The sequence below is a fragment of the Mixophyes fleayi genome, chromosome 8, assembly GCF_038048845.1.
Source record: "Mixophyes fleayi isolate aMixFle1 chromosome 8, aMixFle1.hap1, whole genome shotgun sequence".
In the NCBI taxonomy this organism is placed as follows: Eukaryota; Metazoa; Chordata; class Amphibia; order Anura; family Limnodynastidae; genus Mixophyes; species Mixophyes fleayi.
This window is the reverse complement of record NC_134409.1, coordinates 9,333,126-9,346,527: the sequence shown is the minus strand read 5'-3', so window position 1 is coordinate 9,346,527 and position 13,402 is coordinate 9,333,126. Positions and strand designations below refer to the sequence as shown.

Genomic DNA, 13,402 nt, shown 5'->3' with positions numbered 1-13,402 from the left:
ATCGTTATTCTCTGAGATTCATAAGTTCATATTTATTTATTAGCAATATTTATAATGCTAATTAGTTTGTTACCAAACTCAGTAAACAGGTTGATGGGAATTATAGTGCCCCGAGGTCTGTGAGGACATCATCGGGTGTCACAAGCCTGGAAGCACTCACTGAGCAGTCTATTGTCCCTGGTAACTATTGCAAAATGTTGGAACTATGCTCTTAACCTTTCGGCCTCTTGGTCGCTCATAGAGCTGTAGTTTATCACCATAGAAGGACATGTCTACTCGAACCACCTATTCCAGGAAAGTTACCGCAATGTGGAAGCATCAAACAATCTGATCATTTATATTAACTGAACCTCCTTCCTCTTCAGCTTCTGGAGAAGGCTTTTGGTTCTGTGGTCACCCGCCAGCTCGGAGTCGCTGTGTGCCCGGTATTTTACTTTGGGGTCATGCTCGCTGCAGTGCACGGAGCAGGACAAGTTGTGGCCACAGCGACTGCCATGAAGCAGGCTGGAGAGATCAGCAGAGGAGGAACAGAGACGACAACAGCGATGGTGTAAATGAATCACGAGAACGAGGGGACATGAGGACACTTTTTCTTACATCTGTCACTTTTCAGATTGTGAAGAGTTTTATTCCATTGCTTGGTCGGCTCCTAGAAACTTTCTTGTCTCCTGAGGAGCAAACTGTGCTCCAGTAAACATGAACAGAAGACCGCTGATCTGTACTGGTGCAAGAAACATCCCCCAAAAAATCACCCTCTCCATCCCTTTATCGGTAATCTTTCTCAGAAAATGTTGTTTCTGAAACACTCCACCAACCTCCGTACGCCCATGCCAGTGGCGCACACAGGGGGGGTTTCTGAGTCTCAAGAAACCCCCCCCCCTGCGCTAACTAAGTGGCCACCATAGCGGCACTATCCTATACAGCAGCTGCGGCGCTGTCAAAGAAGCGTCCGCGGCGGTGCTGTATTGGACAGCCCTGCCGATACGGAGCTGCTGCGCATGCGCTGTCACTCGTGTTTTTGTTTTGTTTTTTGAGGGGGTCAGGGGGGGACCCCCCTGACAATCCTGTGTGCGCCCCTGCATGCACCCACTCAGCGTTTTACAAGGCCCTCCTAACGCCTTCCCTTTGGCTGCTCAAATTTCCGCATCTCTGGAAATGTCGCCATCTTGTGCCGTAAACCCAGTGGCAGGAAAAACTAGGTGCAAACCGAAGGGCATGCTGGACCCAAAGCTGATTTTGCAGTCACTGGTTTTGCACTTTATAAATGACCTCCAGAGACCCTACAACTAATGTCAATCAGTGTACATTACCGATATATTACTTTTAAAAGCGTTGGACATAATAAATCCATAGGGTCAATGTTGCAAATACATTTCCCTCCCTAACAAGAATCCAGGGTTGTTACATTAGGGTTTATTTACTAATATTGCATTTAGGTAAAAAATATGCACAGAACCACAGCAACCAATCAGAAATGAGCTTTATTTGTGCAGTGCAAGTTAGACAATGAAAGGAAATTTCCGATTGGTTGCTCTGGTTTAGTGCACATTTTACACCTAATTGAAATGTTTGTAAAAGAGGGAGGGAGGGGTGGTGGTATCAGATTTGCTGACACTTTAGATTGTCGACTCAGCGGTATGAGCATCTCTGGGCAGCACGGTGGCTAAGTGGTTAACACTTCTGCCTCACAGCACTGGGGTCATGAGTTCAATTCCCGACCATGGCCTTATCTGTGTGGAGTTTGTATGTTCTCCCTGTGTTTGCGTGGGTTTCCTCCGGGTGCTCTGGTTTCCTCCCACACTCCAAAAACATACTAGTAGGTTAATTGGCTGCAATTAATATTGACCCTAGTCTCTCTCTCTCTGTCTGTGTATGTTAAGGAATTTAGACTGTAAGCTCCAATGGGGCAGGTACTGATGTGAGTGAGCTCTCTGTACAGCACTGCGGAATCAGTGGCGCTATATAAATAAATGATGATGATAGAGCGCCCTCTACCAGACGGTTCTGTAATTACAACATATTCAAATACTGTTGCATACGTGGTGATAGACAATGTATCTAACCCTCCATGTGTTATGGGTCTTTTACACATTCATTAGTTCTGGCAAGGTATAGAATATTCCTAAACATTTGTGATTATTACCAAATCCTTTTTTCAGAGATGCTCTTTGGATGTAGCGACTGCTAAAAAAAAGCAAAAGTTGAATCATAAATTTCTGCATCATGAAGCAAGTTGACGTCTCTCCATAATCAAAGCTTGACCACGTTTCAGTAGAGTCTTTAAAATTTGTATTATTTGAGAATGGTTACTTTAAAAAAAATAAAGTATTGCTGACCTCAGAACTGAACTGCAACCACAAATCCTGAAAGGGTATCGCAGTGCGTTTGTGCGATTAAGGGTTAACGCAATCTGGTTTGCAGGCGGTGGAGCACCTGGAGCTCCTTTCAGCAAGTTACACGATAAGACAAACAGAAAACTCTATTTTATATATCTTTTTGGGAACAGAACTTGAAAGTAAAACAATCAGCCAGGAGAGACCTTGCCAGATCATATATTTTTAGAGGAAAGTTCTACACTTAACTGTAATCTTGGGGAGGAAAGCAGAATTACTTGCACTCTTGGTGGACTTTGTGCAAAATCCATTTGCAAATCTGTCGGTGCCAGAAGAGGTCTGACTGTGAGCTCAGCCGGCAGAGCTGCCAAAAAGCCGGGATGGGCTGCTGACCTCTCCTGAGGATCACGTAGACAGGGAAAGCGTTGTGGCACTTGTATGATATAAGAGGTTAAACCGTGTGCGGTTCTTTGCTGTACTCCCTGCAATAGTGCCAAAGAGCAGGCACATGAGGAAAGTGCTTATTTAATGCTTCAATATGGAAGGCTTCTAACTCCAATCATGTTTTATAGTCCAGTGTTTCCATCCCTTGAAATTATTTTCCAGTGGCGATTTTTTAAAAAACATGACTGTATTTTGTTTTATATTGTCAGTTTTATGCTGTAGCAAAAAACATAGGGATCTTAGGAAGCAACTTTAAGAAAAGAGCTCAGGTATTGTAAAATAGGATTCGTAACTGTACCTAATCTCAAAATAATTGGGGTGACACTTGTGTGAGTATTATTGTTGTAGTGTTATTTTACTTACGTCTTCTTATTTCTTACTGACGGGTGGAAATCTGGCTTTCTGATAGTGATTTGCAAAAATAAAGATGAGCGCTGACAAGTGTGTTTTTGTTTTATGGCCATCTATGTAATGCCAGGCAGGTGGTACCCTAGAGAGTATGAGATTCAGTGGGTGAGCGGACTGGGGCGCACTGTGGATCTCCTAGTCGGGGGGAGGAAGGGCGGAGTTAAAGAGGAAAAAATGTTTTAGCTCATACTTGCCAACTCTCCCAGAATGTCCGGGAGACTCCCGACTCCTGGGCTCCCGGGAGAGCAGGCAAATATCCCGCATATGGCAACATGCTCCTCAAAATGACGCGATTTGCGGTGAATCGTGTCATTTTGGCCCCACCAAAAAAACCTCATTTTGTCGCGGGGGACGGAGCCAAAATGATGCAAATTACCACGCCCGCCCCTCCCGCCCTCCAACCACGCCCCCTGCCTGGGATCTCCCGGAATTAGCTTGCCAAAGGTTGGCAAGTATGTTTTAGCTGCAGTTCCCTTTTAGGTAAGACTGTCCATCCCTAAATTAGACCCTATTTACCTATGTGGTTATTTTAGAAGAACATTCGTGAAACTTTAAAACTAGTTTTTTTAAATAGATAATTTTTCTAATTGGTCTCTTTTTGAAATTTGGTAAACATTCGCAATATCCTGGCTATTTTCTAAAACACCCCCCCCCCCTGCCCCCCTTAGTGCGCATTCTTCATGTGTATATAATCCTCCACATCATTAGAAAACTATGAGAGGTCTCTAGGGATTTATCAAAAGCTTTGACCCATAACCAGTCTTGCTGAGCAATGTGCCAGGGAAAGTGATGCCTCTGGCTTAAACACAGACCTGCAGTAGAAGCCTACACTGGCAAAGCTAACTTCGTATATGAGGACAGGAGCTGGCGAAGGAGTGCGTAAAAATTGATCTTTTGATGATCAATATTTCAATATATTTCAATAATTTTATGTTTAATTTTTGTTTTTATGAAGACTAATTAGAAAATGATCCATTTAATAATGGCCAAACATATTTCATTGAAAGCCACACAACAGATCCCCTTAAAGGTTTACAAAACACTTATCAACCTTATGAACACAACGGAGGCAGCCATTTTGAGGACGGTAATAGTATTTTTAAAAATGCAGCATATCAATTCTCTGGGATCTGGTAACATCACTTAAAGTGTACCTATATACTGTGCGGGCAGCCATTTTGTGTGCTGAACCAGTATTTATAAGACTGTAGCCCAAGGAGCCCATGACATCACTGAGGCATTTCGTAATAAATTGTACTCTCACGAATACATTTTGTGTCTCAATGATGTCACAGGTTCATAGTGAATTGATGGGCTGCATTTTTATAAATATTGGTTCATTACACAAAATGGCTGCCGTGTAAAGGCGACAAGTGCTAATTAAATAGAAATGGAGCTCTGTCTATACAAGAATAAAACAGCAAGACTTACCCTCAATCTGCCTGCTGTTCTTAACACAGTCCACAATCACCTGTCTGTACAAAGCTGGTTTATTTATCAACATGTCCGCTGCGTCCAGGTTCACTGTGTTTTCCGTCACCGGATTGGAAAGCATGGACTAAGTGACAAGATGCAAAAGGAACAAAAAGTTTTATCAAAAAATTATCCCAACGTATAGGGAAAAGCTGTGGCATTAAAAGTGACTGTCGTGTCCTACCTGGATCACTAGTAATATATAACTCATTGTGTACCGCGGGTTCCAGTCTGCTGGACTATCCAGAAAATCAATGCAAGGTTTCCCAGATGTTTGATCAACTGTAAGAGAAATTTCAGTCATTTTAATAACAGTGAGACGATAGACCAGTGTTGACTAACCTGTGACACTCCAGGTGTTGTGAAACTACAAGTCCCTGAGCCACTGTGCAGCCAATGACAGTTTTGCAATGACAGCAGTAGGAGAAGAATATGTGTATGTATATATATATATATATATATATATATATATATATATATATACAGTATATTTATAGGTAGAATGCAGTGTTCTGTCTTTAGTAGCTTTTTTAAAGGTTAAAATGATTTATTCCCACTCCCTTCCTCACAAACCACTATAGTTTCCCTCTCAACTACTGGATAATGTCTTAACTGGTGCTGACATATAAACAAAACGCTTAAATGATAAATGAGAACATGTCAGTTATACCTGCCACCAGCAGAGCCCCGAATCACACTCACACAAACCCTGGATTCCCGACAGCCCCAGAAGGTGGCAGAAAAATATCATCTTATTCTATGCTGGACATATTTAGTGAAGTATTATTTGTGATTTTGGACATATTATTCGGTTCGGTAATGCCTTCTGAACAATTAAAATCTATTTCAGTCAGGTCGGCCAATGATGCATGAATGTGAGGTCATCAGCTGACTTCCAACCTAGAAATAAGAAGGGGGAGATTTTTCAAACCTTTGAAAAAGGAAAAGTGGAGTTGTTGCCCATAGCAACCAGTCAGATTCTACCTCTCATTTACCTAACACATTCTATACATATTATAGCTAGAATCTCATTGGTTGCTATGAACAACTCCTAAACTTTTAATTTTTTAGAAAGTTTGATAAATCTACCCTGAAGTGTCTTTTTACCTTCCAGATCGTTCCCCATGATGCCTATGTAATTGGATCTGTGCAAGATGCCTTTGCATATGTGTCACACAGATCCTTACGCTTGTATGTGTTGCTAGGATTTGAGGTCACTGGAGGCTTCCCCAATGCGTTTACTTGCATGTGAATGGAACAAAATAAGTGTATTTTATATATTTTAGTCAACGATAAGTGTAATTATTTTATTTTATTGTTCTTTATTAAAAATTCTGAGATTATTATAATGCTTTTATTTTTAATCATCCTGCCCCGAGTTCTTAGTGAATGCCTAGGATGCGTTCTCAAAATGGCTGCCTCCTCTAGGTGTAGACGACGGGGGCACTTTAAGGCTGCCCGGAGAGCCTTCCTGGGGAGTTGCGCTCAGTAGCTTTCTAATCTGGCAGCTTTTCCGTCTCAGTATTTTTCATTTTCTGTATCTCGCTCTGTCAGGGAAGGGTGTTCAACATGAACCTCTGTTTTAGTGCTCAACAGGAATTGTCAAATATTACTCAGCGTCCCTCATGGCGGATGTAAATAATATTAGAGAATGTATATTTGTCTTTGACAAATTAGGCTACGCCGTCCAAACAAGTATCAAGTATGACAGATGTGAATTCCCTTCTGAGGGTTGAGCTAATGGTGTTCTGGAATGTGCTAAGGTCACAGTTTGGAATTATGACAAGTCTAATAACACTTTACTGGCTGCCCTAAGCGGATCTGGTAATAGGACTATAGGAGGAAAACGCAGGTTCAACGTTACAGAGAGGGAGAAATAAAAAGAGTTTATAATTTATCCTATCATAAAACAAGTCTTATTGTCCAGTGTTATTATCCTGCTGTACCCAATTTACCATAACCGAAAATGTAATTTCCGCTCAGCAAGTTTTTTTTACTACAAGTGACATAATACAGACTGGAAGTTTCTCATTCTCTGATTATAGAAATTACCATTTGTTTAAGTCATTTGGTTCCTTGCCATAAATGAAACAAGCCGGTGGTTAGATAAACCCATGATCACAGCACACGTGTTTACTTGTCTTTAATTTAAACAAGAGTCGGATACATGTTGTGAGTAACTGGAGATGACTCACTATTCATGGCAGGATACAGGGTGAAAGTTAGGAGGTATGTGACCCAGGACAGGCTTCATACAATGGAGCAAGTCACTTTGTGGGCTGGACCAATGTTCATGACAATGCAGCCTATCCATTCACTAGGAACCAGTGACATCACTGAGAATGCAGCCTATCTATTCACTAGGAACCAGGGACATCATTTTGAATGCAGCCTATCACATCACTAGGAGCCAGTGTCATCACAGAGAATGCAGCCTATCCCTTCACTAGGAACCAGTGACATCACTGAGAATGCAGCCTATCCCTTCACTAGGAACCAGTGACATCACTGAGAATGCAGCCTATCCATTCACTAGGAGCCAGTGACATCACTGAGAATGCAGCCTATCCATTCACTAGGAACCAGTGACATCATTTTGAATGCAGCCTATCACATCACTAGGAGCCAGTGTCATCACAGAGAATGCAGCCTATCCCTTCACTAGGAACCAGTGACATCATTTTGAATGCAGCCTATCACATCACTAGGAGCCAGTGTCATCACAGAGAATGCAGCCTATCCCTTCACTAGGAACCAGTGACATCACTGAGAATGCAGCCTATCCAGTCACTAAGAACCAGTGACATCACTGAGAATGCAGCCTATCCATTCACTAGGAACCAGTGACATCACTGAGAATGCAGCCTATCCATTCACTAGGAACCAGTGACATCACTGAGAATGCAGCCTATCTATTCACTAGGAACCAGTGACATCATTTTGAATGCAGCCTATCACATCACTAGGAACCAGTGACATCACTGAGAATGCAGCCTATCCCTTCACTAGGAGCCAGTGACATCACTGAGAATGCAGCCTATGCATTCACTAGGAACCAGTGACATCATTTTGAATGCAGCCTATCACATCACTAGGAGCCAGTGTCATCACAGAGAATGCAGCCTATCCCTTCACTAGGAACCAGTGACATCACTGAGAATGCAGCTTATCCCTTCACTAGGAACCAGTGACATCACTGAGACACAGTAGAAGTAGCCTTTTTGTGGGATGAACCAATGTTCATGAGAGTGCAACCTTAGTCATGAAGTCAGGACAGAGAGGGTGTATAAAAATGAATCTTATAACTTGGACGGTCTGTTTACTGAGTTGATATAATAGACAGGGATATAGTGTGGACACATTCTAAAAATTTCATGGATCAATCACCCTAAAGATGCGATTTCTTTTAAAAAAAATTAAAGAATTGGCCATCACCACTTCCATTGGCACAGAGTTCCATTGTGTGACTTCCCTTACAGAGAAGTATCCGTCCTAAGCTCTATTGTAGTGGCCCCTGGTGAACACTGAGGTGCCCATTAGACTCTGTCCCTCAGGTTTTAGGTGCAAACCACCAGTGACAATGCAGGGACCACATCCGCTACTGGGAGGTAGACCAATATTGCTCCTGCAGTATTCATGGTTGTAGGGTATCGGGTATCTGTATTGTAATCATATGGCACGCCAATGTCTATCTAGCCCATCTTGCCATCGAAATATGCAGATTAATAACAGATTCTTCTGCTTGGCACGTTCTGCTCAGCCGGCATCTGATGTTTTTCATAAGAGATATATGAAAACGTTCTATAAATCTCTAGACTTAGTTTGAAATCAGCTCCAAGACTCCAGATTTCAAACCACTAAGAAAGCATTTTGTTTATCTTGCAGGCTTTATTGTACTTCTATGAAGTTTATATAATCATGTGTCAATCCTTAGCTCAGAAAAGGGCCTCAGTACAATACTTAATAGATAGTCATATTAAATATAAAGATATTAAAACATATATATATATATATATATATATATATATATATATATATATATATCTGGATGCCCAGTATACCTCCCATAACACAGCGTTATACAAGTTTTATATGGGAAGTCCTATATTTGACATATATACTTAAGGGCCAAATACTTTTATACGTGATGTTCTCAGATATCATAGGAAAGCATTGGATGACTGTATGGAGATGGACATTGGTGTACAATACACCAGAGACGGATAATTGAGTGACTGCTGTATTTTTCCCTGTAGGTCCTGTCAGTCCTTATTCAGGCAATCTCTCAACACCCTTGTGCTGAGAACGATTGGGATCTTCGTAATGCAGTCATTAGCAGAGAGACTGTCTCATTTGTTTGAACCAGGGAAGCAAATCTAGAAAGGAGGCTTCTGGGATCTGTTATGGAAATGTCTGACAATAAATATTATATATATATATATATATATATATATATATATATATATATATATATATATTGTTAATCCATCACTACATCATTACTGAATGCTGGAAGATTTGTTAGCCTGAATGTTAGAACAGGGCTCGACAATGTGTAAATCTTTGATTGTGAAACTGCAAGTGCCGGTATCCCCAATACCCAGCCAGGGGGGTGGGAAGTTCTCTATGAGTTTGAGGCTAAACATAGGAGTCTCAGCTTTATAAATGTCTGCATGAGTGACAAATGTTAATGAGTACAAGCAGGAGCCTTATCTCCATATTTATAAAGAACTTTCTGCAATTATCGAACTGTAGGACCGTGAATATCACATGATAATAGTGTGTAGGAGGTCTGTTGTGAATGATCACATGATAATAGTATGTAGGAGGTCTGTTGTGAATGATCACATGATAATAGTATGTAGGAGGTCTGTTGGGAATATCACATGATAATAGTATGTAGGAGGTCTGTTGTGAATATCACATGATAATATTATGTAGGAGGTCTGTTGTGAATATCACATGATAATAGTATGTAGGAGGTCTGTTGTGAATGATCACATGATAATAGTATGTAGGAGGTCTGTTGTGAATATCACATGATAATAGTGTGTAGGAGGTCTGTTGTGAATATCACATGATAATAGTATGTAGGAGGTCTGTTGTGAATGATCACATGATAATAGTATGTAGGAGGTCTGTTGTGAATATCACATGATAATAGTATGTAGGAGGTCTGTTGTGAATGATCACATGATAATAGTATGTAGGAGGTCTGTTGTGAATGATCACATGATAATAGTATGTAGGAGGTCTGTTGTGAATATCACATGATAATAGTATGTAGGAGGTCTGTTGTGAATGATCACATGATAATAGTATGTAGGAGGTCTGTTGTGAATGAACACATGATAATAGTGTGTAGGAGGTCTGTTGTGAATATCACATGATAATAGTATGTAGGAGGTCTGTTGTGAATATCACATGATAATAGTATGTAGGAGGTCTGTTGTGAATATCACATGATAATAGTATGTAGGAGGTCTGTTGTGAATATCACATGATAATAGTATGTTGGAGGTCTGTTGTGAATGATCACATGATAATAGTATGTAGGAGGTCTGTTGTGAATGATCACATGATAATAGTATGTAGGAGGTCTGTTGTGAATATCACATGATAATAGTATGTAGGAGGTCTGTTGTGAATATCACATGATAATAGTATGTAAGAGGTCTGTTGTGAATGATCACATGATAATATTATGTAGGAGGTCTGTTGTGAATATCACATGATAATAGTATGTAGGAGGTCTGTTGTGAATATCACATGATAATAGTATGTAGGAGGTCTGTTGTGAATGAACACATGATAATAGTGTGTAGGAGGTCTGTTGTGAATATCACATGATAATAGTATGTAGGAGGTCTGTTGTGAATGAACACATGATAATAGTATGTAGGAGGTCTGTTGTGAATATCACATGATAATAGTATGTAGGAGGTCTGTTGTGAATATCACATGATAATAGTATGTAGGAGGTCTGTTGTGAATGATCACATGATAATAGTATGTAGGAGGTCTGTTGTGAATGATCACATGATAATAGTATGTAGGAGGTCTGTTGTGAATGATCACATGATAATAGTATGTAGGAGGTCTGTTGGGAATATCACATGATAATAGTATGTAGGAGGTCTGTTGTGAATATCACATGATAATAGTATGTAGGAGGTCTGTTGTGAATATCACATGATAATAGTATGTAGGAGGTCTGTTGTGAATGATCACATGATAATAGTATGTAGGAGGTCTGTTGTGAATGATCACATGATAATAGTATGTAGGAGGTCTGTTGTGAATGATCACATGATAATAGTATGTAGGAGGTCTGTTGGGAATATCACATGATAATAGTATGTAGGAGGTCTGTTGTGAATATCACATGATAATAGTATGTAGGAGGTCTGTTGTGAATATCACATGATAATAGTATGTAGGAGGTCTGTTGTGAATATCACATGATAATAGTATGTAAGAGGTCTGTTGTGAATGATCACATGATAATATTATGTAGGAGGTCTGTTGTGAATATCACATGATAATAGTATGTAGGAGGTCTGTTGTGAATATCACATGATAATAGTATGTAGGAGGTCTGTTGTGAATGAACACATGATAATAGTGTGTAGGAGGTCTGTTGTGAATATCACATGATAATAGTATGTAGGAGGTCTGTTGTGAATATCACATGATAATAGTATGTAGGAGGTCTGTTGTGAATGAACACATGATAATAGTATGTAGGAGGTCTGTTGTGAATATCACATGATAATAGTATGTAGGAGGTCTGTTGTGAATATCACATGATAATAGTATGTAGGAGGTCTGTTGGGAATATCACATGATAATAGTATGTAGGAGGTCTGTTGTGAATATCACATGATAATAGTATGTAGGAGGTCTGTTGTGAATATCACATGATAATAGTATGTAGGAGGTCTGTTGTGAATATCACATGATAATAGTATGTAAGAGGTCTGTTGTGAATGATCACATGATAATATTATGTAGGAGGTCTGTTGTGAATATCACATGATAATAGTATGTAGGAGGTCTGTTGTGAATATCACATGATAATAGTATGTAGGAGGTCTGTTGTGAATGAACACATGATAATAGTGTGTAGGAGGTCTGTTGTGAATATCACATGATAATAGTATGTAGGAGGTCTGTTGTGAATATCACATGATAATAGTATGTAGGAGGTCTGTTGTGAATGAACACATGATAATAGTATGTAGGAGGTCTGTTGTGAATATCACATGATAATAGTATGTAGGAGGTCTGTTGTGAATATCACATGATAATAGTATGTAGGAGGTCTGTTGTGAATATCACATGATAATAGTATGTAGGAGGTCTGTTGTGAATGATCACATGATAATAGTATGTAGGATGTCTGTTGTGAATATCACATGATAATAGTATGTAGGAGGTCTGTTGTGAATGATCACATGATAATAGTATGTAGGAGGTCTGTTGTGAATGATCACATGATAATAGTATGTAGGAGGTCTGTTGTGAATATCACATGATAATAGTGTGTAGGAGGTCTGTTGTGAATATCACATGATAATAGTATGTAGGAGGTCTGTCGTGAATATCACATGATAATAGTATGTAGGAGGTCTGTTGTGAATATCACATGATAATAGTATGTAGGAGGTCTGTTGTGAATATCACATGATAATAGTGTGTAGGAGGTCTGTTGTGAATATCACATGATAATAGTATGTAGGAGGTCTGTTGTGAATATCACATGATAATAGTATGTAGGAGGTCTGTTGTGAATATCACATGATAATAGTATGTAGGAGGTCTGTCGTGAATGAACACATGATAATAATGTGTAGGAGGTCCAGATCCTCCTTTAGACTTGTCTCCTAGTAGACATATCAGGTCTAATTCTACCTCACCCCAGACCAATGTCATGAAGCTGCAGTAATACAACATACCTCCCAACTTTTAAAAATATGGGATCAGCACGAAAGAAGTCATAGCTACCAAAACAATGGCACATGGGCTCACACAGGGGGTACTGAAGACCTAGGCCCACTCTACCCCCCCTCCTCTCCCCTAAAAACTCCCATGCATTGCTGTGCGCACCAGTGCAAAGTAGCAATGAGCGGGATATAGCTCACAACATTCCAGCTAGTGGGACTAAAGTGACAATGGTAGGGATAGCGGGACAGAATCCTTAAATCGGGACTGTCCGGTCTAACCTGGGACTGTTGGGAGTTACATTAATACCTTGGTGATCTGATTTTGGATTGCAAGTCAATGTCTGAAAATAAAACTATATCTGAACTCTTAAAACATGCAATCCCTTGCCTAAAAGTCAAATGAAATATATAAGACTATAAATTAATTTCACAGCTTAGACATGTTTTTTTTTTAAAAAAATCTAATTATAGAAGAATTCAGGTCTGTCTCCGATAGAGACTAGCGGCTATTAATGAATATAACATTGACAGCAGTATAAAAACTTGGCAGTTTTGGTTTGACCATCTGTGTGGTTCTTATTTCAAGATTTAATTTGTATGTATCTACAGATTATATTTTCATGGTTTTTGGAATGTTCCACATAATCAACTTTACATGAGTATAGTTTTTATTTAGCAAGGCAATTAGGAATAATGATTTATGTCTTTATGTTGTAAATGTTGATTAGTTCATTTGTTGTAATATTTGGCTTTATTTGTAAATACCTGGGGGTAAATGTATGAACATCCGGGTTCTTC

General features: G+C 39.7%; 2 protein-coding genes across 5 annotated transcripts in view; one reads left to right on the top strand and one right to left on the bottom strand.

The window, feature by feature from the left end:
- The window catches only part of JAK1 (Janus kinase 1), a 342,069-nt gene that overhangs the window by 227,773 nt on the left and 100,894 nt on the right, over window positions 1-13,402 (top strand). The gene's annotated exons all lie outside the window — the stretch shown is intronic.
- UBE2U (ubiquitin conjugating enzyme E2 U) overlaps window positions 1-13,402 on the bottom strand; it is a 43,940-nt gene that overhangs the window by 14,423 nt on the left and 16,115 nt on the right. The window contains exons 5-6 of the mRNA XM_075181819.1: window positions 4,843-4,940; window positions 4,617-4,743 (exon numbers count right to left, since the gene is read on the bottom strand). Of these exons, the coding sequence (XP_075037920.1) occupies window positions 4,617-4,743; window positions 4,843-4,940 (225 nt within the window). The remainder of the gene's footprint in view (window positions 1-4,616; window positions 4,744-4,842; window positions 4,941-13,402) is intronic.